General features: G+C 32.0%; 1 protein-coding gene across 1 annotated transcript; it reads left to right on the top strand.

The window, feature by feature from the left end:
* The first annotated feature begins 8,489 nt into the window (after positions 1 to 8,489).
* Positions 8,490 to 23,324, top strand: LOC139528085 (cytochrome P450 4B1-like). The gene is made up of 13 exons (XM_071323897.1): positions 8,490 to 8,605; positions 10,940 to 11,134; positions 12,885 to 13,086; positions 13,963 to 14,090; positions 14,436 to 14,560; positions 14,736 to 14,798; positions 15,432 to 15,555; positions 16,328 to 16,460; positions 17,209 to 17,332; positions 18,854 to 19,049; positions 20,214 to 20,296; positions 21,736 to 21,801; positions 22,333 to 23,324. Exons 2-13 carry the CDS (start codon positions 10,970 to 10,972, stop codon positions 22,433 to 22,435), a joined length of 1,512 nt encoding a protein of 503 aa, XP_071179998.1. The 5' UTR covers positions 8,490 to 8,605; positions 10,940 to 10,969; the 3' UTR covers positions 22,436 to 23,324.
* The last annotated feature ends 955 nt before the right edge of the window (positions 23,325 to 24,279 follow it).

Genomic DNA, 24,279 nt, shown 5'->3' with positions numbered 1-24,279 from the left:
CTAAGAAAATTTTACTTTCTCAAGAAATATATATATTTTACCACTGAACATGTTATATTATAGTCCTTTTATGAACATGTGGAAGAATTTAAGATGTGAATACTCTCTGATTGATGCTTATATATAATATGTGTCTTAAATCTTTCTGCTATAATTGATTTTTGGGTGCTTTGTGTTGGTCTAATGAGTCAATTGGGCCCAACCATGGTGGAGTTACAGGTCTATGTTGTCTACTTTAAACTACATTATGTATGATCACTATAGCCTGTCAATACTCACGGGGGTTGTGAGATCAAATCCTTCATGTGGCATCTGTGTACTTGACTCTTACCTGAATTGACTTAAGGATTGTCAGTTTTCCTACAGAAAGTTGGTGGTTCTATCTGGGCACTACAGCTTCCTCCAACTATAACCAGATGTTCCGCAGGGTGCAGCTTTATACGACCACAGAGGTCGAATCTTGAACGGTTGGGGCTAGTATGCGGACACAACATTTAAGCTGGATACAGCTCTGAATTTGGATTGTGATTAAATAGATGACACAGCATAGGTTTCTGACACAGAATGAATGTGGTCTAATGAACTTAAAAAGTTTTTTTTTTTTGCTTTTGAGCAATTCACTATGCTGTTGAATATATTACATTAATCCTCTCAAAAAAAAAAAATATTTGAAGAAATTTTGTTTTTAAATTTCTGAAATCTGAAATAGAGAAAAATTGAAACCCCCCCCCCCCCCCCCAATTTTTTTCACCTTCCCCTTTTCCTTATTCAAAAAACAATCTCAATTCAAATTTCTAATGGAGTTTGCAACAATAACTACTCATTTAAATACATCATAAAATATTAAAATTTAAAATATAAAATGGCATACAGTCATGGTTAAAATTAATATTAATTAATAGTATATTCAACTTCTAAAAAATTAAATTGGGAATGTGTCCAAAGGGACACAGATGATGCCCCCGCTAGCATATAACATTATAAAGGGACATAACTCAAGAACTGTAAAAGTGAAGCTGCCAAAAACTTAACTTAAACTATGTTTAGAGGTAATAAGCATTATACACACATTTCATTAAATTTAGTTGAGACAAACTTAAGTTAAGAGAACAGAAACTAAAAAAATCTTCAATTTTTCCATTTGTAAAGGGGCATAACCCTAGAATGGTAATCAAAGTGCTTGTAATCACTGAATGGTAAAGACTGCTTTTACTTATCAGTTAGTAGTAAAGTGAATATTGCATTGTATACATGTTGTATATAGCATTGATTTAAGTTGATTCAACTACTATTCTGCATGGACAAAGAAAGATAACTCCAATTTTTAAAGAAGATTTCATAAAGCATTGGTTTTAGGTGATTCAACAACCATTCTGGACAAAGAAAGATAACTCCAATTTATTGTCTTGAAACTACAAAAAATGCTTGTTTTTGGCCCTCTATCATGTTTATTCCTAGACTGTTTGCCTCATAACCCACAAAATATATTCCAACCTACTTATGGTATTAAACATTGTGGTACAATTTCAGAACATTTAAAATACTTATACTCAACTTTTTGTACTGACACTAGATAAATGCTTGTTTTGGGCCCCTTTGGACCCCTCATTCCTAAACCTTAGGGACCATAACTCCTAAAATCAATCCCAAGCGTCCTTTTGTGGTTATAAACATTGTGTTAAAATTTTATTGATTTCTATTTACTTATACTAAACATGCTTAATGGTACAATGATTAGGAGCAACAGGCTTAATCATTTCAAATTGAAACACTAGTACTTCACACTATTTTCTGACACAACAACTTTAAGAGACTAGAGGCTCTCAAGAGCCTGTGTCGCTCACCTTGGTCTATGTGCATATTAAACAATGGACACAGATAAATTCATGACATAATTGTGTTTTGGTGATGGTGATGTGTTTGTAGATCTTACTTTACTGAACATTCTTGTTGCTACAATTATCTCTATCTATAATGAACTTGGCCCAGTAATTACAGTGGAAAATATTTTTCTAAAAATTTACATAAATTTATGAAAAATGCTAAAAATTAACTATAAAGGGCAATAACTCCTTAAGGGGTCAATTGACTATTTTGGTCATGAAACTTATTTGTAGATCTTGTTTTGCTGAACATTATTGCTGTTTACAGTTTATCTCTATCTATAATAATATTCAAGATAATAACAAAAAACGGCAAAATTTCCTTAAAATTACCAACTCAGGGCAGTAACCTAACAACGGGTTGTCCGATCCATGTGAAAATATCAGGGCAGATAGATCTTGACCTGATAGACAATTTAACCCTGTCAGATTTTCTCTAAATGCTTCGGTTTTTGAGTTATAAGCCAAAAACTGCATTTTACCCCTATGTTCTATTTTTAGCCGTGGCAGCCATTTTGGTTGGATGGCCGGGTCACCGGACACATTTTTTTCAATTAAATACCCCAAAGATGATTGTGGCCAAGTTTGGATTAATTAGGCCCAGTAGTTTCAGAGGAGAAGATTTTTGTAAAAGATTTCTAAGATTTACGAAAAATGGTTAAAAATTGACTATAAAGGGCAATAACTCCTAAAGGGGTCAACTGACCATTTCGGTCCTGTTGACTTATTTGTAAATCTTACTTTGCTGAACATTATTGCTGTTTACAGTTTATCTCTATCTATAATAATATTCAAGATAATAACCAAAAACAGCAAAAATTCCCTAAAATTACCAATTCAGGGGCAGCAACCCAACAACGGGTTGTCGGATTCATCTGAAAATTCGAGGGCAGAAAGATCTTGACCTGATAAACAAATTTACTCTGTCAGATTTGCTCTAAATGCTCTGGTTTTTGAGTTATAAGCCAAAATCTGCATTTTACCCCTATGTTCTATTTTTAGCCATGGTGGCCATCTTGGTTGGTTGGCCGGGTCACGCCACACATTTTTTAATTAAATACCCCAATGATGATTGTGGCCAAGTTTTGTTTAATTTGGCCCAGTAGTTTCAGAGTAGAAGATTTTTGTAAAAGATTACTAAGATTTACGAAAAAAATGGTTAAAATTTGACTATAAAGGGCAATAACTCCTAAAGGGGTCAACTGACCATTTCATTCGTGTTGACGTATTTGTAAATCTTACTTTGCTGAACATTATTGCTGTTTACAGTTTATCTCTATCTATAATAATATTCAAGATAATAACCAAAAACAGCAAAATTTCCTTAAAAATACCAATTCAGGGGCAGCAACCCAACAACAGGTTGTCGGATTCATCTGAAAATTTCAGGACAGATAGATCTTGACCTGATAAACACTTTTAACCATGTCAGATTTGCTCTAAATGCTTTGGTTTTTGAGTTATAAGCCAAAAACTGCATTTTACACCTATGTTCTATTTTTAGCCATGGCGGCCATCTTGGTTGGTTGGCCGGGTCACGCCACACATTTTTTAAACTACATACCCCAAAGATGATTGTGGCCAAGTTTGGATTAATTTGGCCCAGCAGTTTCAGAGGAGAAGATTTTTGTAAAAGATTTCTAAGATTTACGAAAAATGGTTAAAAATTGACTATAAAGGTCAATAACTCCTAAAGGGGTCAACTGACCATTTTGGTCATGTTGACTTATTTGTAAATCTAACTTTGCTGAACATTATTGCTGTTTACAGTTTATCTCTGTTTATAACAATATTCAAGATAATAACCAACCAGGTGCTCCGCAGGGCGCAGCTTTATACGACCGCAGAGGTCGAACCCTGAACAGTTGGGGCAAGTATGGACAAAACATTCAAGCGTGATACAGCTCTGAATTTGGATTGTGATCAAATTTTTGACATTACATGGGTTTTTTTTACACAAAACAAATGTCAAGATTTTACAAATCAATTAAAGATTTCTTCTTCAAACTTTTTAAATCTAAAATTAAAAAGTTGACACAGCATAGGTTTCTGACACAGAATGAATGTGGTCTAATGAACTTAAAAGTTTTTTTTTGCCTTTGAGCAATTCACTATGCTGTTGAATATTAATCCTCTCAAAAAAATGTTTGAAGAAATTTTCTTTTTATTTATGAAATCTGAAATGAGAAAAATTTAACCCCCCCCCCCCCCTTTTTTTTCACATCCCCGTTTCCCTTTTTCCAAAACTGATATCAATTCAAATTTCTAATGGAGTTTGCAACAACAACTACTCTTTTAAATACATCATAAAATATTAAAATGTAAAATAAAGTGCTTGTTATCACTGAATGGTAAAGATTGGTTGGTAGTAAAAGTGAATATACATTGTTTATTGTATAAAACAATAAAAAAAACTTCATCAGCAACATTTTATATTGGCAAATTTCCAATGAAGTTATTTACATAAAGTTATTGGCAAATAAAAATAGAAAATGACATCATAGTCATGTCTGGCAAATGTCCAACATACATTATCTAAAAACATTTTAGATAAGATAAGGAAAAAAAAGCTTCATCAGCAACATTTTATATTGGCAAATTTCCAATGAAGTTATTTACATAAAGTTATTGGCAAATAAAAATAGAAAATGACATCATAGTCATGTCTGGCAAATTTCCAACATATATTATCAACTACTATTCTATACAAAGAAAGATAACTCCAATTGAAAATTAATTGCTATTGCACAATATTGTGCAATTTTGTGCAATTAGATATTTCTTGCTATTGTGCAATACTGTGCAATTGAAAATTTCTTGCTATTGCACAATACTTGATATGGAATCCTGATCCAACTTGAAAACTGGGCCCATAATCAAAAATCAAAGTACATATTTACATATGCATATCAAGCATATCAAATAAGCCCAAGAATTTAATTTTTGTTAAAATCAAACTTAGTTTAATTTTGGACCCTTTGGACCTTAATGTAGACCAATTTGAAAACTGGACCAAAAATTAAGAATCTACATACACAGTTAGATTTGGCATATCAAAGAACCCATTTATTCAATTTTTGATGAAATCAAACAAAGTTTAATTTTGGACCCCCATTTGGACCAACTTGAAAACTAGGCCAATAATTAAAAATCTAAGTACATTTTTAAATTCAGCATATCAAAGAACCCCAAGGATTCAATTTTTGTTAAAATCAAACTAAGTTTAATTTTGGACCCTTTGGACCTTAATGTACACCAATTTGAAAACGGGACCAAAAATTAAGAATCTACATACATAGTTAGATTCGGCATATCAAAGAACCCCAATTATTCAATTTTTGATGAAATCACACAAAGTTCAATTTTGGACCCTTTGGGCCCCTTATTCCTAAACTGTTAGGACCAAAACTCCCAAAATCAAACCCAACCTTCCTTTTATGGTCATAAACCTTGTGTTTAAATTTCATAGATTTCTATTTACTTATACTAAAGTTATGGTGCAAAAACCAAAAATAATGCTTATTTGGGCCCCTTTTTGGCCCCTAATTCATAAACTGTTGTGACCTCATCTCCAAAATTCAATCCCAACCTTCCTTTTGTGGTCATAAACCTTGTGTTAAAATTTCATTGATTTCTATTTACTTATACTAAAGTTATTGTGCGAAAACCAAGAATAATGCTTATTTGGGCCCTTTTTTGGCCCTTAATTCCTAAACTGTTGGAACCAAAACTCCCAAAATCAATCCCAACCTTCCATTTGTGGTCATAAACCTTGTGTCAAAATTTCATAGATTTCTATTTACTTAAACTAAAGTTATAGTGCGAAAACCAAGAAAATGCTTATTTGGGCCCTTTTTGGCCCCTAATTCCTAAAATGTTGGGACCAAAACTCCCAAAATCAATCCAAACCTTCCTTTTGTGGTCATAAACCTTGTGTTAAAATTTCATTGATTTCTATTCACTTTTACTAATGTTAGAGTGCGAAAACTAAAAGTATTCGGACGACGACGACGACGCCAACGTGATAGCAATATACGACCAAAAAATTAAAATTTTTGCGGTCGTATAAAAACAGCAAAAAATCTCTAAAATTACCAATTCAGGGGCAGCAACCCAACAAAGGGTTGTCGGATTCATCTGAAAATTTGAGGACAGAAAGATCTTGACCTGATAAACAATTTTACCCCATGTCAGATTTGCTCTAAATGCTTTGGTTTTTGAGTTATAAGCCAAAAAATGCATTTTACCCCTATGTTCTATTTTAAGCCATGGCGGCCATCTTGGTTGGTTGGCCAGGTCACGCCACACATTTTTTAAACTAGATACCCCAATGATGATTGTGGCCAAGTTTGGTTTAATTTGGCCCAGTAGTTTCAGAGGAGAAGATTTTTGTAAAAGTTAACGACGACGGACGCCAAATGATGGGAAAAGCTCACTTGGCCCTTTGGGCCAGGTGAGCTAAAAATGAAAGAATCATGGGTTTCAGACATTTTCAATCCAACAAGATCAAGAATGGTTTTTATTTTTCAATCTGAAGTTATTACAAAAGCCATAGTAGATACAGTGTATTGGATTATTAAAAGTCTAACTTTACCAGGAATACGCTCACAGACAAGCCTTATAATGAAAAAGGACACTCTTTAATTCGTTGTATTATAAAAACGTACATGTGTATAATAGGGTATTTATAGATAAGGCCTTTAAACATCAATCTTAACTATTGGTAAGTCAATGAAAATCAATACACAAATCAACATCAAAGGGCTGTTTAAGTTAGAACTTTTGTCTAGCTTCTGTGATAGCTACAAATGTAGCTAGTGGCTGTCCTTATACAGTTATAATTCCCATGATTCCTATTTAGCATGTTTAGTGTTCAATAACATACCGGTATACAATGAATAGTCATACAAGCATTATACATGTATATATGTCTCTGGTATCAACTTATATCATAACTATCATGACCATGATAACACAAACATCATCTCACAGGAAAATGACACAATTATATATATATAATGGAAGAAAACTACATCATTTACATTACAAAAAAACATTTCTTTGTCTTTTAATATAAGTGAGGTGCATCACACTAGCTAGCATATCTATGGAGTCTCAATGTCCAGAGACATATATATATTTACGGTTAGCTATCAAAGGTTTAAATAATTCTCCCCTCATTTGTAGAGTAACTCATCAGCTAGAGTTCTCATTTCAGGCTGCATGCACATGATTTAATTTTACAGAGTTGCAATCTCTGCATATCTTTTTGTCTAAGTCCAAATAATAATGACGTCTAGCAAAGCTATTTAATTTTTTTTTTTCTAAAATTAAAATAGCCTTGCAAGACATCATTAAGGGCATACGATACATATGTGAGTCATATGTATAGTTTTGATCCCTTATTTACAGTTTAATAAAAATTTCCATATAGGCTATTTTTTGGCTGATTAATTCAAATATGTAATAAAAAATCTTCCTTCATGTGCTACTTTTTGAGTTAAATGAGGTCGAAAATTTGTATATTTGTTTAAAATTCAGATTTGTGGCCGAATTTTCCCTTTCGAAAGAAAGCCATAAGTTTTTTGTTTCAAAAGATAAACACATATTGTTTTTTGTTAAATAATTTGTAATTTCTGTATTTTATAAGTATCCTAAAAATGTATGCATTTTTTATTCAGAAATAACTCATATTTATCAAATGGTCATGAATTGGGAAAAAAGTATTTTTTAGCTACAGGTATATTTTTCAAAATTAAAAAAATTGCACTATTTACAGTTTTATAAAATTTGGTCCATATAATCTCCCTGCAAAATGAAACAAAATGTCATTTTAAAACATAGGGGTCCATGCACTCGTTTTCAAATTAAATCAGTTTTAATGATAAAAATCAGTCGAAAAATGCATCTTTTCCCGATGTGTCATAGTTTGACGTCGTGAAAATAACATTTTACGTAAGCAACGTTATTACCTCCCCTGTAACTGTATCGTATGCCCTTAATAGGACTACTTTTTCAACATTTTTTGTCTGTTTTAACACAAATTTACTAATAGAATATCAGGGCTCAATATCATAGGCGGATCCAGGCGGGGGGGGGGGGCCTGGGCCCCCCCCTTTCGTGTGAAAAATTTGGTTGATTATATAGGGAATCATTGAAGCGTGACTGGAGCAGGGCCCCCCTTAGGTCAGTCAGCGGGCCCTCCCTTAGGAAAAGTTCTGGATCCGCCACTGAATATGCATGATATAATGTTAGCTGCATTAATTCTCATATTCAATTTATAACATTCTAAAACGAATATACTCTTTGAATGTCTGTTTTATATCAAAAAAAGACTGAAAGCTACAATGTACATGTCCAGTTTTAAATTTTAACTGTTTAATGCAATTTAATCGAGGATGTCATGTTATTTTTCAGCATAAATACCTCTCATAATTCAGAATGAACAATTTTGTACTTAATTTCCATTAAAAGCACAACAGAAGTTCCAAGAACAGACGAAAGGATGCCCCATAGTCGACTCATGTCAGTTGATTAACTTTTATCATTGCCATTAATTCGGGGATGTAGTGGATAAGGGAGGGGAACGACAGCGTCGAATTTCAATTCGGAAATAATGTAAACACAAATTATGGGGTCAATTATGAAACGTGCAGTTACCGAAAAGGATAAAATATAAAAAATCTACATATTTGCTTGCTAGATTTTTATTATTCGTTCAGGTAAACTTATTATAATTATTTTTTTCATCATGATTGCATGGTTATGGTTCATTTTAATTTGCTATCTTTGAAGATGGATATAATTCTAAAAGAAAGGGGGGAGGGCAAAATGACTTGATCAAATCCTATTGTGATTTGTTGTTTACGTATCATATTTGCCCTGTTATAAGATTGGTATGACAAGGAGAAATGACTTCTGAATGACCTAGAATATGGCCTTTGGCTGTTTTCTGCATGCTGCTCTTTGGTTGGGTATTCATCTCTTCAGTCAGAGCTCAGACATAAACAAGTCGATTTCTGTTTTTGACTTAAAGAAGTCAAAACATGTATTTATTATAAAAATGTGTTTTCAATTTTAGACTTATCTAAGTCACAAAATGACAGACTTGTTTAGGTCTATTTATGTTGATGAAAAAACCTAATTTGACTTGGTGGCCAAAGTACACCACCTATGACAGCAAAAACCTGTCTGAGAGTTCACAAGGACTTGAGCTATCTATATTTAATTATCTAATTGAACATCCTTACTAAACACAGATGTTTTACCTCATTAAGTGTGATTCCAGTTGGTTGCATTGTAAGGTTAATTAACATTATCTCCGATTTTTTAGACTCTCATTCATATTTTTCTTTAGAAGACAAAGCATTGGCTTTCAATGTTGTCATTATTTGATTTAGATGCATGACCTCCTTATAAGTCTTGAAGTTAACCAATTTTGATAACTTATCGACTTGTAGGAGTCGATATTTGCAACTTTTTGATTCTGGTCAATTATTTCTTGCTTAACAATATTTGACGTACTTATTTAAGTCGTATTTTGTCTTGCATTAAAGATATACAAATCCTAAAACTTACAAATTTAGACCTCTATGAGTCAAAAGCAGATTCAGACTTATTTATGTCTGAGCTCTGACTGCTCTTTGACACATTGTTTTAGAAGCTAACTAGTCCAAATAATTATGATGTCTGGCAAGGCTATTTTAATTTTTTTCTGGGACGCCTTGTCCTCAGCATAAAAAATGTAACACAAGAATTAGCTGACAATATGGTTAATGGTTAATGTACAATGAAAAACAAATAAGATATACAATGTTCAGCAAATGGCAACCACTGTCTAAATATTAATATTGTATAATACCGACTTAAATTATCAGAGGCGGATTTAGGGGGGGGCCAGGGGACCCAAGCCCCCCCTTTTTGGGAAAAAATTTGATTGCTTATATAGGGAATCACTGAAGCGTGACTAGAGCGGGCCCCCTCTTAGGTCAGTCAGTGGGCCCCCACTTATGAAAATTTCTGGATCCGCCACTGATTATAGATATGTATATAGGATTAAACAATTTAATTTTGCAGGTAATCTAAGGTTCTAGTGTCTAACCAAACTTGAACAATGATGTAACAGCACAACTAGCATGTAAAAACCAAACAATACAAATCACATGAATCATTTGAAAAAGGTTTTACTCATCAGATTGATTGATTGATTGGTTGGTGCTTCAACGCCACTTTCATAAAAGTGCTATTTCTTGGCGTTGTTATTTTTATAGGACTGCAAAAAATTTTTTGGTCGTATATTGGTATCACGTCGTCATCGTCGTCGGCGTCATCGTCGTCCAAAATCGGATGGTTTCCAGATAATAACTTTAGCATGTTAAGTATATTCACATTGATTTGCACAATTTTTTAGTTGGCATTTTGTTTAAAATATAAAGATTTGCACAATGCAAGTTGCATACATATTCAGATGTAAAAATGATGTAGGTCTACACAAAATGCCTAATATTTGTACTAAAATAAACCCAGATACATGACATACATGTATACTTAAGTAATGATAACTTGAGAACTTGTCCTGAGATGCAAGTTGTCTAAGTCAATCTAATCAATTTCCCTGATACATGAACATGTATATTGATTAATAGCTTGAAGAGAGAACATTACCATGATTATTGCAGATAAACATGTAGCTACAAAAGACAACAATTGATTGCATTGGGCAGCATTTTATTCACATTCAAAAAGCACACAATTCTTTTATATCTGCAGAGGTAAGAAGTGCATAGATCACAGTTACATATGTCTCATCTCATCTCATCTTATCTCACTGGATCAGAAGATAAAATAATCATGATAATGCCACAGTCGGCACCAAAAACTTTTTCAACTACATGTACTAGTCCAAAAGAAAAATATTCTGACATTTTTTTGCAAAAACTTACTAGTCCGAATGAAATTTTACTAGTCTGAGCCATTGAACTAGTGGTACAGACTTGTGTCAATGCAAAAACATGTATTGATATATATAAAGATAATTTTATACTGTAAAATTTCAGATACATATAGAGTAAAAAAACAGTGTAACCATGGCAGCTGTGTTGATGACAATAGTGATTGGTGTAGGTGTGTTGATTCTCACAGTTATCATTATAAACCTCATTAAGTTCTTAAAATGGCATGGAAATATGGTCAAGGCACTGTCTCATTTCCCAGGACCTAAAGCACATTGGTTGTTTGGAAATGCACTCCAGGTATTTTTGGCTTACAAAAGATATTTACTGTACAATAATCATGATAATTTATTCTAATATATTAAGAAATTAAATACACAAGTATACAATTTAGAGATAGGACATAATTGCCATTGATACAACTATTCTATAAGAATTATTCTAACATGACGTCCTTCAAACGCTTTGAGTACACACCCTTGGTAAAATATGAATATATTGCCAGTGCTGTTCCGATTGTACTCCCACGTCATATGCTTTTTTATGAATGAGATACCCGACGTCATAGAACAATGACGTTAGAATGTAAGCATTTTACGGGAAAATACACGCTTGTGAATCCGAAAATCATCACAAGGAAACATACACAAATGATGCTAAAATGTGGCAAAAGCACTTTATTGTACATCATATAAGACATATAAATAAATTATCATTCAAATTCATCCAAAACTGTCTAAATACATTATTTTAAATAGTTTAAGCATGTCACTAATGCAGTTTGCTCCGTTCTTTTACGCTAGTTTATTAGTGCGTTTATTTATGGGAACGGCAAATATTTGCCTACACCTAGAGCGCTTCGATCCAAAAGAATTGCTGTATGTGTCCTATCAGAATCGAAATAATTCATGGGGGCTTGAATATATCTAGATTTTACCACGGGTTGTCCCTTTATGCCGATATTTTACCCCTCGCTATCGCTCAGGGGTAAAATATTTGTCATAAAGGGCCAACCCGTGGTAAAATCACGATATATTCAAGCCCCCATGAATTATTTCTTAAATAGACCACTCTTGAGTTTGTCCTTCACAGGAAAAAACTCACCAATTATGCTCGTCTTTATGGCCTCATTTTCCAGAAAGAGGGGATTGCCTGTATCCCTGCACTATTAACGTTCATCAAGCACCTTAGTGATTGTCATTGTTTTGGATAAAACAAGAAACAATGTTTGTTCTGTAGGTACTTAATCACAATTCTCTAATGACATCAATTCTGATGGTCAATTATGATTATTCAATTTGCAGAATAATTTATGAAATATAGCTTTATAGTTTTCTAACCACTAGCTCAACATGGCAACTGAAGTGACAATGCCCTTAAACGCACGAATAATGTTCACTGACAACAAAGTTTTTGACGGAAATGCATCGAACTCGAAAGTTGACAATTGGACAAGGACGTTAAGAACTATATATGTCACTGTCATGACTGTACAGTCTGTAACAATGAGGAATTCCATATCTTTGATAAGCTATAAATTTAAAGGCACCAAGACAACAAAATGTCCAGACAGGGACATTAAATAATGAAGCAGGGTTAAACATTTAAAGATGTGGGTATGATGCCAATGAAGATGGCAATCCAATGGTACAAAAATAAAATACAAATCAAAAGAAATTTAACAAAAACTATCAAAGACATTATAACATTTTTTTGCTGGTACATTAATTTGTCCTGTGTTGAAGAATTGAGAAAAAGGTAATTCAAAATTTCTGTAGTTTTCGTTTTCTAAGGCCTGTATAGACCTATTCTGTTGGACATTATCTTTATTTTTTCAAAACATCACAAAAAGGGGAATGAAAGGCTTTTGGTTTTTGGGATATAAGGAGTAAAAAAGTAGGGATTTGGGATATAGTGGGGAAAAAGGTGGCATCTGGGCAAAAAAAAGGAAAAAAGAATATACATATGAAAAAATGACAAAAAAAAACAGATTTGATAATGAGCACCCAATGTCATCCACCTTATCACACCTAACATTCATTATTTGTAGATTGAATCCTTTGATGGATTTTTCAAACAGATGTATAAGGAATATGTAGAAGATAAAAGATGTAAAGCTTTCGTCTACTGGTTATTTGTTGTACGACCTTTACTGACCTTGACCCATCCAGACACTATAAAGGTTGTAATGAAGTCAACTGCACCAAAGTCTAGAAAAGGGGCAGGAATTGCCTTTATGTTACCATGGATTGGTGAGTTATGCAAATGAGTTCATATAAGGGGCAGATAATTTGTGTATGTGTATACTGTGAAGTCATTTATTTTTGTTGGTATAAATTTTTGTGTATTGAGGAAAACTTATATTTTCATGGATATTTGATTTCATGGTTTTTGGTTTTGCCAATCTCTGCATACAACATGCATGACATGTACAAAGCCTATAGAAAATTGTAATTTGTTGAACATTTGAATTTTGTGGTTCACCTATACATGTACCCATGAAACTGACAACAATTGGTATCCAACGAATAATAATGAATCAATCTGCAGTACCATTGTTGCATTTGCAATAATATTGTAATAACTAGACAAGGTTCACAAAACAAAGTTCTCTTAGACTGTGTCATGGATTTATAAATTCAGTTGGAAAAAAGGCAACCATACCAGTGATGATATTAACAAACTGTTGATCCCTATAAAATGTCTGCATTTAATGCATGATGTAAACAACTCTGTAAAAATAAATAGAAGCAAAAGATTTAACCATTATATAGGCTACAAGACAACTCAACTCTTATCTGTTAAATTTTCAAACTGAAATGAAAATCACTCATTTGAATGTCTTTTGATACAAAATTTTACATACTGTAAACAATGGTAAATTCAGAAATCAATGCAAGATTTTTGTTATTGCGAAAAATGCGACAGAGTTGTAAACGCAATAATATAAACTCTCATTTTGAAATATTTTATATGAATTAAACAGGATTTTTCTCAAAATTGTTAAATTTAAAACCGCATTTAAGTCATTCTAAAATGACAAAATGGCAATAATAAATGCACGCAATAATCTACCGTAACCAAAAGTTGAAAATTAAAAAATATGGTATCCTTATATTTATGGACAGGTGAAAGTTTACTGGTAGCAGATGGACCAAAGTGGGAAAGAAATAGAAGATTGTTAACACCAGCTTTTCATTTCTCCATTTTGAATGGGTACTTCAAAATCTACAATGATGTGACAGATACATTATTAGTAAGTAATATTTCATATAACCTTATTATGTTAAATTTGTAAGTCAACATAAAAAAAAACATTGATTTGAGTTTCTAAATCTGATGGCTGAAAAGTTTACTTTCATTAGCTAGGGCAGCAAATGAACACAACAAATATTTGAAATTGACCTTTGAACACAAATTTTCTCAGTAAAAAACACATCTGCCTCAAATTCAACTTATAATTTAAAGAGGAGACAAGGGTTTTATATTATGAAAATATTTTTTTTTGAAAACTATAATATGTACATAATTGTCTTTAGATAAACCTCAAAAGGTGAAATAATCAAATATGTAAGGTCTAATATTCTATTTTCTTTAACAGGTAAAGTTTGCAGAGGGAAGTAAGAATGGAAAACATGTGGAGGTGTTTCAATATTCAGGACTGGCAACATTAGATATCTTGTTACAGTGTGCTCTGTCATACAAAGGAAATATACAAGATGTAGGGTAAGAAATTATGTCAAAGAAATTAGTAAGATTCATCTTTAATTTGAAAGCATTTATAGGAAGTTATGTATTATTAGATTAAAAAGATAACAAATATGTGATATACAGGTACTAATGATTCCTATTTGTACATACATTTTGTATACTTTGTTAAAATTACATTTAATCTTTACAGTGAGAGCCATCCATATGTTAAAGCAGTTAAAAGAATGATTGAGCTTATGCTACATAGATGTCTGTAAGTTATGAAAAATATTCTGAACCAAAGTTATTTGAAATAGCTTGAAGCCTTTTAAAAATTGTTATTTGAATAAAAAAAGTTTTGATTCATGCTTGCATACTTTTGTTTCATCATGGTGTAAGAACATGTATATGTGCAGTTTATGTTTGATTCCTCATTTGCTGCTTTTGAGAATCCCTGAAGACAAAATATGAAGACGATGTTCAGTTGCTTCAACACATTCAGTACGCTAATAGTACCAATTGCAAATTGAATATGAAACTCATTTGTGCAAATAAATGTTAAAGGTTAAAGGTAAGGATCATGATTTGACTCACTTGAAACAAAATCATTCATATTTGTTGGGTGAGAAAGGAAAGTTAATAATTGGGTGCCCAAAAAGTAACAACTTTCATTTGGAATAATTCATTACACTGTATTGGCACCAACATTTACTTTGTTTGTTCATACATGTACTGAAATTAATCATTAAAATGGATGCCACTTGGTTTCAATACAATATTATAGCCATTCATACAGTATCTTACAACATAACCATGATAACACATACTTAAGTTGAATTATTTTGGCTTTGATATATTGATTTCAAACTTTTATATGTAACTGACAAGCAATGCCTTTATTTTGTAGAAACATTAATTTGTATCCAGAATTTCTATTCAAGCTATCACCTAGTGGTAAAGAATTTTTCAAGCTCTGTGATTATGTTCATGAGTTTTCAGAAGATATTATTTTGAAGAGAAAAGAAGATTTGGTATGATATATTATATCAATTATAAACCGTTTTCACTAGAATTTTATTCAAATGGTGTGATATAATACCTTTATATCCTTTATTAAAACAGTTTTAAGATGTTGATAAAATTGAGAATGGAAATGGGGAATGTGTCAAAGAGACAACAACCCGACCAAATAAAAAACAACAGCAGAGGGTCACCAACAGGTCTTCAATGTAGCGAGAAATTCCCGCACCCGGAGGCGTCCTTCAGCTGGCCCCTAAACAAATATATACTAGTCCAGTGATAATGAACGCCATACTAATTTCCAATATTGTTTTGAAAATCAAATATAGATGATACTTTGAAACCTTATTTGTATATCTAAGATTGCATACATTCATCACATATTCTGTATCTAAGCCCTATTTGTAATACCTCTGGAATGATCATGCCTTAATCGATATACAACATATATGATATAGTGAACAATAAATGATACTATGTCATTCATAAGGTACCCATTTATAAATATACTGATTTCAGAAAATCTGCAGATCAAATTTTGTTATGTAAAATGGAGAATATTCATAGTATTTTTATTTGTTCTTCTATGTGACAGTTAATATGGATAAATCAACTTGTGCTACATTTTGTCATGTTTTTTATAAATCAAAATTAAACAAACAAAAAAAATAAAAACAAAGCTTATACCTGAAATGAAATTCCCATTGGTTGAGTATTTCATTTTTTTTTCTTTAATTTTTTCACCATTAGAACTGAAATGATTATAACTTAATACTTTTATAGAAGGACGGTTCTGAAACAAAGAAGAAAAGACAGTTGGATTTTCTGGATATTTTGTTAACAGCGAGAGATGAATCTGGTAAAGGATTGACTAATGAAGAGATTAGATCTGAGGTGGATACGTTTATGTTTGCTGGTAAAGTATTATGTTTAGAATTAAAGCTTATATATAGATATAAGATGATGTGGTATGAGTGTCAATAAGACAACTCTCAATCCAATTTTTAATTTGTAAAAGTTAACCATTATAGGTTAAATAACGGTTTTCGACATCTGGCCTTGGCTCACACGGAACAGCAAGCTATACATTTACTTGATTGAATATCCAGCATTTTATATGTTAGTCGATGTATTCCAATCGTGTATCAGATGTTCTGAATTCTGTATGTCCTAAGTCTACAAACTTAAATGTAAAGAAATCAAGAGTCCTGATCCTAAATGACCCCTGAAAATAGTTCTTTTAAACACCTGAGTTCTAACCTTTGATTTTCACAGCACGACCTTTGAGTTGTTAGTTCCATAAGTCCTGAACCTTTTTGATTTAAGATTAATTTTGAACCTCTGCTGTATGCATTTTATCTATGTATCAAAATTCAATGAACTTATATGTAAACCTTTTTTAGTATTTTAAGTTATTTTGAGAAAGATATTGTATGTTAATACTGTTTATAAAGTTAAAATGATAATAAAAGTTGATGAAACAGAATCAGATTAATGAATAATATCTACAGTTTTAAACCTATTAAGTCAGATTCTTCCATAATTCATCTATGTGCTCAGCTCTTGATGGCTATTTTTGAACAGCTCTGTCTATTTGTTAACATCTAATTTTAAACTCATGAAATGATGGTCATAATGATAATTTGTCTCTTCATGAAATAAAGGTCATGACACAACATCCAGTGTGTTGAGCTGGAGTATATACAGTTTAGGCAAACACAAAGATATACAGGACAAAGTTTATGAAGAGGTCAGAGGGGTCATTGGGGATAAACAGTATGTTGATTGGTAAGTAAAAGGCTTAATTAATTGATAATGATGATGGATGATTGCTTAACATCCAGCGGCAAATTGATATGCATATTCAGGACGAGAACATGTAATATAAATATTAACCCTGTTTTTAACTAGACCAACATGCTAGTTCACAAGGTAACAGTCCGTAGGAAGACTACCAGAACACAATATTTTGACTCAGATGCTGACTAGTCATACATGTGAACCTCCCGACGGGAGTACAATAATCCCGTTTTCAGGGGTCTCCTCCCGTCCTCCCGTTTAGGAGAAAAAACTCCCGTGTATGAAGTATTTCATGAATGAAAATTTTCAGCCGCCAATATTTTGACTCAGATGCTGACTAGTCTCTACTCTTACTCCTTAATGTCACGTGATAATAATAGAAGCAGCAAACACCAATTTTAAAATCTTTGGTTTGACCCGGCCAGGATTTGAACCCATGACCTCCTGCACTCACCTGCACTCAAGGCAAATTGAAGTATAACCTTTCTAAATATATTTTTATACTTATAGTTTGGAATAAAATAATGATAAGCTGTTTCCTTTGTGTTTAAACCTTTCTATAATTTTATGAAAGAAGCTTGTGGTATGCCACATTTGTAGATAAAATGGCTAATAAATTTGTTTTGTAAACACTATTATGAAGTGTTTACAAATGTTAATTTAGAAAATTAGAGGATGTAGTTTTCTATTATCAGAAACTTATTTATCCATTTAAATATACAAACCAAAAGAAAAGAAAGCCCTAAAAGAATAGAATGAACTCTTTAAACAGAGTTAGATAATTAGATGCCTAGGCAAGGTTAAGAAATGTGGATATAAACTAAACAGCCTAGTTCTTTGCCTCTATCTCAGTTGACTTAATATTTGCCTGAGTCTAAAAATGATTCATTGTAGATATCTTTCAAAGCCGAACTTAAAAGAAATCATAGAGTATTTAAACAACTACTAAAAATAATAACATCTGCTAAAACAGGATATGAATTTGATAGTTGTCCATTACAATACATCATAATGAGCAATACTGGTTTAATTATGTTCAAAATCTAGTGTTCTCCTCTTGATTGTTTGTAGGTAAGCTCCTTTTTGGTCAAATTTCATATAATTAAAAATGTTATCATGTCCCATCAGTTTCAATATAATGAAAGTTGGCTGTGTACATATCATACAACAAAAAATAACAAAAAATGTCATATTTTTTTTCATCTTATATTCATCATGTTCATGTTGTTTTTTATGCCCATTAACGTTGCTCCGTTCGTCCGTCCATCCATTCGTCCCGCTTCAGGTTAAAGTTTTTGGTGGAGGTAGTTTTTGGTGAAGTTGAAGTCCAATCAATTTGAAACTTAGTAAACATGTTCCCTATGATATGATCTTTATAATTTTAATGCCAAATTAGAGATTTTATCCTATTTTCATGATCCACTGAACATAGAAAATGATAGTGCAGATGGGGCATCTGTGTACTTGGGACACATTCTTGTTTCTAATCTTTCAAATATTTTATTTCAGTGAAGACATACAGAAAATGAAATATTTGAGCTGTTTCCTGAAGGAGGTAATGAGACACCACACTCCAGTACCAGTTATCAGTAGGATGCTAGATGAACCATGTGTTATTGAAGGCGTAGAGATACCTAAAGGAAGTTTTATAGATATGGCTATATATCATGCTCATCACCATCCTGATGTATGGGAGGACCCATGGGTAATAATACAAAGTGACAGGTTTAGAATAATGATATGTTTAATGTAAGCTAATCATTTTTTGTTAATTGAATATAAGATTTCAATAAGGCAAACACTTGAAAATGTATTTGAAGCAGCCCCAATGTATATTAATTAGCCTTTAAATTTGACACTGAACCATAAAACAAAAAAATTGCATATAAAATGTTCTTTACTTGTTTGGCTTTATAAATATTTTGATATGAGCGTCACTGATGAGTCTTATGTAGACGAAACGCGCGTCTGGCATACTAAATTTTATAATCCTGGGACCTTTGATAACTATTTACACCACTGGGTCGATGCCACTGCTGGTGGACGTTTCGTCCCTGAGGGTATCACCAGCCCAGTAGACAACACTTCGGTGTTGACATGAATATCAATAATGTGGTCATTTTTATAAATTTCCTGTTTACAAAACTTTGAATTTTTTCGAAAAACTAAGGATTTTCTTGTATCAGGCATAGATTACCTTAGCCGTATTTGGCACAATTTTTTGGAATTTTGGATCCTCAATACTCTTCAACTTTTAAATTGTTTGGCTTTATAAATATTTTGATATGAGCGTCACTGATGAGTCTTATGTAGACGAAACGCGCGTCTGGCATACTAAATTTTATAATCCTGGTACCTTTGATAACTATTTATACCACTAGGTCGATGCCACTGCTGGTGGACGTTTCGTCCCTGAGGGTATCACCAGCCCAGTAGACAACACTTCGGTGTTGACATGAATATCAATAATATGGTCATTTTTATAAATTTCCTGTTTACAAAACTTTGAATTTTTTCGAAAAACTAAGGATTTTCTTGTATCAGGCATAGATTACCTTAGCCATATTTGGCACAATTTTTTAGAATTTTTGGATCCTCAATGCTCTTCAACTTTTTACTTGTTTGGCTTTATAAATATTTTGATATGAGCGTCACGAAACGCGCATCTGGCGTACTAAATTTTATAATCCTGGTACAGAGGTACCTTTGATAACTATTTAGATACAACACATCTTTTTATATTGTAAACAGTGGCTTACTTGCAATTTTGAATGTGGCATCAATAACCAGACTCACCTTTTACACATTCTTTTCTATAAATCAAATAGTGATAAGTTAGAAACATTACCATTTATATTTTCATTTCCAGGAGTTTAAACCAGAGAGATTCGAAGGAGACAAGCATCATGATATGGATCCTTATAGCTTTACTCCATTTTCAGCTGGACCAAGGTAAATAACGATTGTCTCTTCTGTTATGCAGAGAGATTTAAAAGATAACAATAATGGCTGGATAATAATTTCACTCCATTTTTATGGACCAAGGAAAATATAAAAAATATCTCCCCCTATAATGCTGAATGATTCAATTGAGAAAGACCTCCTAGGTTGATTCTTATAATTTTACTTCATTTTCTACTTGATCAAAGTGAATATGAGTTATCTCTCCATTCCTCCAGAATGATTCAATTGAGACAGACTCCCTTTGTACATTTATATAATTTTACTCCATTTTCTTATTTTCCAAGTTATATTTGAGTTATCTCCCTTTTTCCTGCAGAAAATTTCAATCAAGAACAACCTCTAAGGTAGATCCTTAAAGTTTTACTTCGATTCTGTTTGACTAAGGTAAACATCAATTATCTCCCCTTTCCTGCATAGAATCCTTTTAGATTAACTCAACTTTCAGTTGGACCGTGGTAAACACGAAATTATCACCTCAACAAATTAGTGAGTACAGGACCCCTCTTACCCTCCCTCACATTACGTTTTCAAATATGAATAAAGACAGGAAACTCATGTCTTTTTAAAAGAAAACTAATCTACAAAATTACTAGAACATATAACTCGTGACGAAATGTAGAAATAATGAGAAAAGAACGGAAAGGAAAAGATATTTTAATTTATATTCGAATCGTAAAAAAAGATAAACTGAGAAGATAAATAAGAAACAATAATGTGTAGAATATTTCTTCCTCGGACAGACCTGAAAAAAAAACCCATATTTCTATTATTGGTAAATTAGATAAATGGAACTGAAACAATCTGAAAACAGTTCATGCCTTTTAAGTGCCTATTATGTAATTATCGATTTTACCTGTTACATTATCATAACTAATTACATAATATTAAGTAGCATGTGCAACCGACCATGCACGCTTGGCTGATTTTATTGCACTTATTATCAGCTGATGATTTGATTGACAACAGGTAATCAATCATCAACATTTAAGTCGCTGATGCTGAGCCTTTTTAAAACCTGCGACATTTTTCAGACCATGTCACGGAATGTACTGTACCTGGTTAATACAAAAGATAAATGCCATGAAAATGACTTTTATAGCTATGTACTTCTTTTTCACAGTGAACTAAGATTTCTATAAAGTCCATTGTAATCTCACATAATTAACATTGCTGCTTGAAAGTATTTATACACTTTATATTCTGCTCAACAAATCAACTGCTTAATATTGGCTGTCCTATCAATTAAACATGAATTGTCTCATCTTTCACTAACAGTCGTTTGAAGGAGACAACTATTCTTTAGTTTTCTAGCTATCAGATAGAACTCCTAAAGTATATATTATTAATTTTATAATAAAACAGAGTAATGTAAAGGAGAAAATATCATGAATGAAATTTTTAACTTCATTCTATTTTTCTTATTTCAGAAATTGTATTGGCCAAGCCTTTGCACAAAATGAAGAAAAGGTCCTAATTGCTAGGCTAGTCAATAGGTGATCTTGTTGTATTTAAGTTTTTATTTTATTTTGGGCAAAAATAATAATGTTAAAATAAGGAGATCTGGTATGATTGCCAATGAGACTCATCAACAAATGTTCAAGTAAAGTGGATGTAAGCAACAATTTGCAAAAGAACTGCATTTAACAATTCATTGGACATAACCAATACTGTATGGTCGGCTATAAAAGGCCCCAACATGAAATGTAAGAAACCATTATTCTATTGAGAAAACTAACAGCCTAATTTCATGAATTTATTCAAAACATTTTACAAAAAACAAATTTGACAGACATGAATCAATGACGACTACTGAACTTATACTTTTTATATGGATTTTCATACATTCATTGATGAATAATGAAAAATGTGCTTTGATTATGTTTTAATAATTGTATTTATACCTTGAAAAATAATGACATTTTTATCAACAAATATCATTTTTGTTTTTATACCTGCATCACAATAATTAATTGTTTTTTGAATTTTTCTAAAAGCTTTTACATACCAATATCATATATTTACAGATTTGAGATAACTGTAGATCCAGATCATGAAGTAGAACATTTTATAGAGGTTGTGATGAGAGCCAAAAATGGTATAATGGCCAGCTTTAAAGAAAGGACTTAACCGCCATCAAGTTCACATTTACATCATATGATTGACAATGAGGTTGTTTGATTCCTGACTGATATCCATAATATCTGTATTATATTGGAAACTAACTTGACAGTTCAATTATAAATTAAGTATACAACTATAAAATGGTATATGAACTGATTCAGTTGTACCTTATTATGATAATATGATAATCAGGGTTGCATTGAAACCTTGGATGAATTAAGGTTTATTTCTAGGTCTTGCAAAAGAATTGTTCACATAAATTTGGTTTTACCCTTCTTCCTCCAATCATTTTTTTAGTAGTTTTTCCATCAATCAGGCAACTCAAATGATTGCCTTTTAAAATATGTTACACCTATGAACATGATGGATGCTAGTGAGTTGCAAATATGGACTGGAATATAAACATTCTGATATGATCATTTAAGGTTAATGGTAAAGGTCAAACCATGATTTAACCCCAGTTTAAAGATGACCGAAACACAGAATAATTCAAACAGTATTGTCTTGTCTTTTGGTCCTCAATATATGGGTATTCATTGTCCAAGGTTGCAAATCCCTCGTAAAAGTTCAGCATTATCTGTTTTAGCAGTTCTGCTTTTTGCATTTTGTTTTTGTCAGTTTTAGTATGCTGTACTATATTTTATATGTTTAGGTTTTCAAATTTTAAATCTATACTATACATGTTTATTATTGTCTTATAAACATATTTTGTACACATGAAATTTATTTTAAATTTTTGCTTTTTGTAAAAGCATGCATTCTCTTACTGTTTTGTATTTTTATGTTTTGTGTTTTTGGTTTTTATAAGGGGTTTTATATTGATAAGAGGTTGTTCACATACCAGTATGTTTTAATTGTTTGCAGATTTAATAAAGATATTATCATTTTCTATCCTGAATTGTTTCATATTTTGTAATGCCAAGAAGTCTTTCAAAGGTACAGTAAGGGTTTCGCACATTGTTGAAGGTTAAACCTTGAAAATGGCATGATGTACTACTTCTCCATTACAGTATCAAGGAGCCTATCAAAAGGACGGAACATGCATGGCCAAACAGGTGGAAATACAAAGGATCATACAGAATTAAGTATAGGAATATTGTTGGTTGTCACCAAGGAAAAGATAAAACTTATGCAGTTGTACAACAAAGATATAACTGACCAAAATATGTATTAAGATATTGTTTTCTTCTAGGGTTTATCAACCATCTTGAAATTATATCCTTGATATTTGAGTATACATCTACGTAGTGTATGTATTTTATTGTCCCAGTCCATTTTTGTTCAGTGATCAATATGCTACTTATGCCCAAGTTTTGTGTTTGGATCTAATTGTCCAAGGACAAAGCTAATTGCAGATTCAATTGCATCTACCCATAAAACAATTAAAGTGTGGAAACACCAAAATTGGAGCTGGCACAACACTGTTTTTAATGTATCAAAACTTTTTGACAATTTTGTGTCCAGTTAAATTGTGTCATTTTCTAAGGTAATGAGTAAGTTAAGTAATTAGTAATAATGTAACACATTTCTCGTAATAACTGCATTATTCTTAAAAACTGCCGGTTGGTATTTGTTTTATTTTTATTGGTATTGGATATGATTGTGTGCCAGGGTTTCTTTCAGGATTTACTTTAAATCGTTTTTTGGACAAAACAAAGCTTAATTAATGTACTTTTTAGAAAATAAAATTTTTGGAGGGTTTTGGAAATATTTGCTTGTTGTAATTTATCAAAGACCAATTGTGAATGATTTAAATGCACACACATTTTACTGTAAAATCAAAATGTTATTTGTATAAACTGAAGCTACTGTCCAGTTCAATTCGTTTAAAACCTTTGTCAGGAAAAACA

The sequence above is a fragment of the Mytilus edulis genome, chromosome 6 (genome assembly GCF_963676685.1).
Source record: "Mytilus edulis chromosome 6, xbMytEdul2.2, whole genome shotgun sequence".
Lineage (NCBI taxonomy): Eukaryota > Metazoa > Mollusca > Bivalvia > Mytilida > Mytilidae > Mytilus > Mytilus edulis.
The sequence above is the reverse complement of the archived record's forward strand: the minus strand, read 5'-3'. Positions and strand labels throughout refer to the sequence as shown.

Excerpts from the sequence above, each read along its gene's own strand:
- LOC139528085 (XM_071323897.1), top strand. The coding sequence starts at position 10,970 with ATGGCAGCTGTGTTGATGACAATAGTGATTGGTGTAGGTGTGTTGATT. Across the intron at positions 17,333-18,853 it reads GATAAACAGTATGTTGATTG|TGAAGACATACAGAAAATGA; the intron begins GTAAGTAAAAGG and ends ATTTTATTTCAG. Across the intron at positions 21,802-22,332 it reads ATTGCTAGGCTAGTCAATAG|ATTTGAGATAACTGTAGATC; the intron begins GTGATCTTGTTG and ends ATATATTTACAG.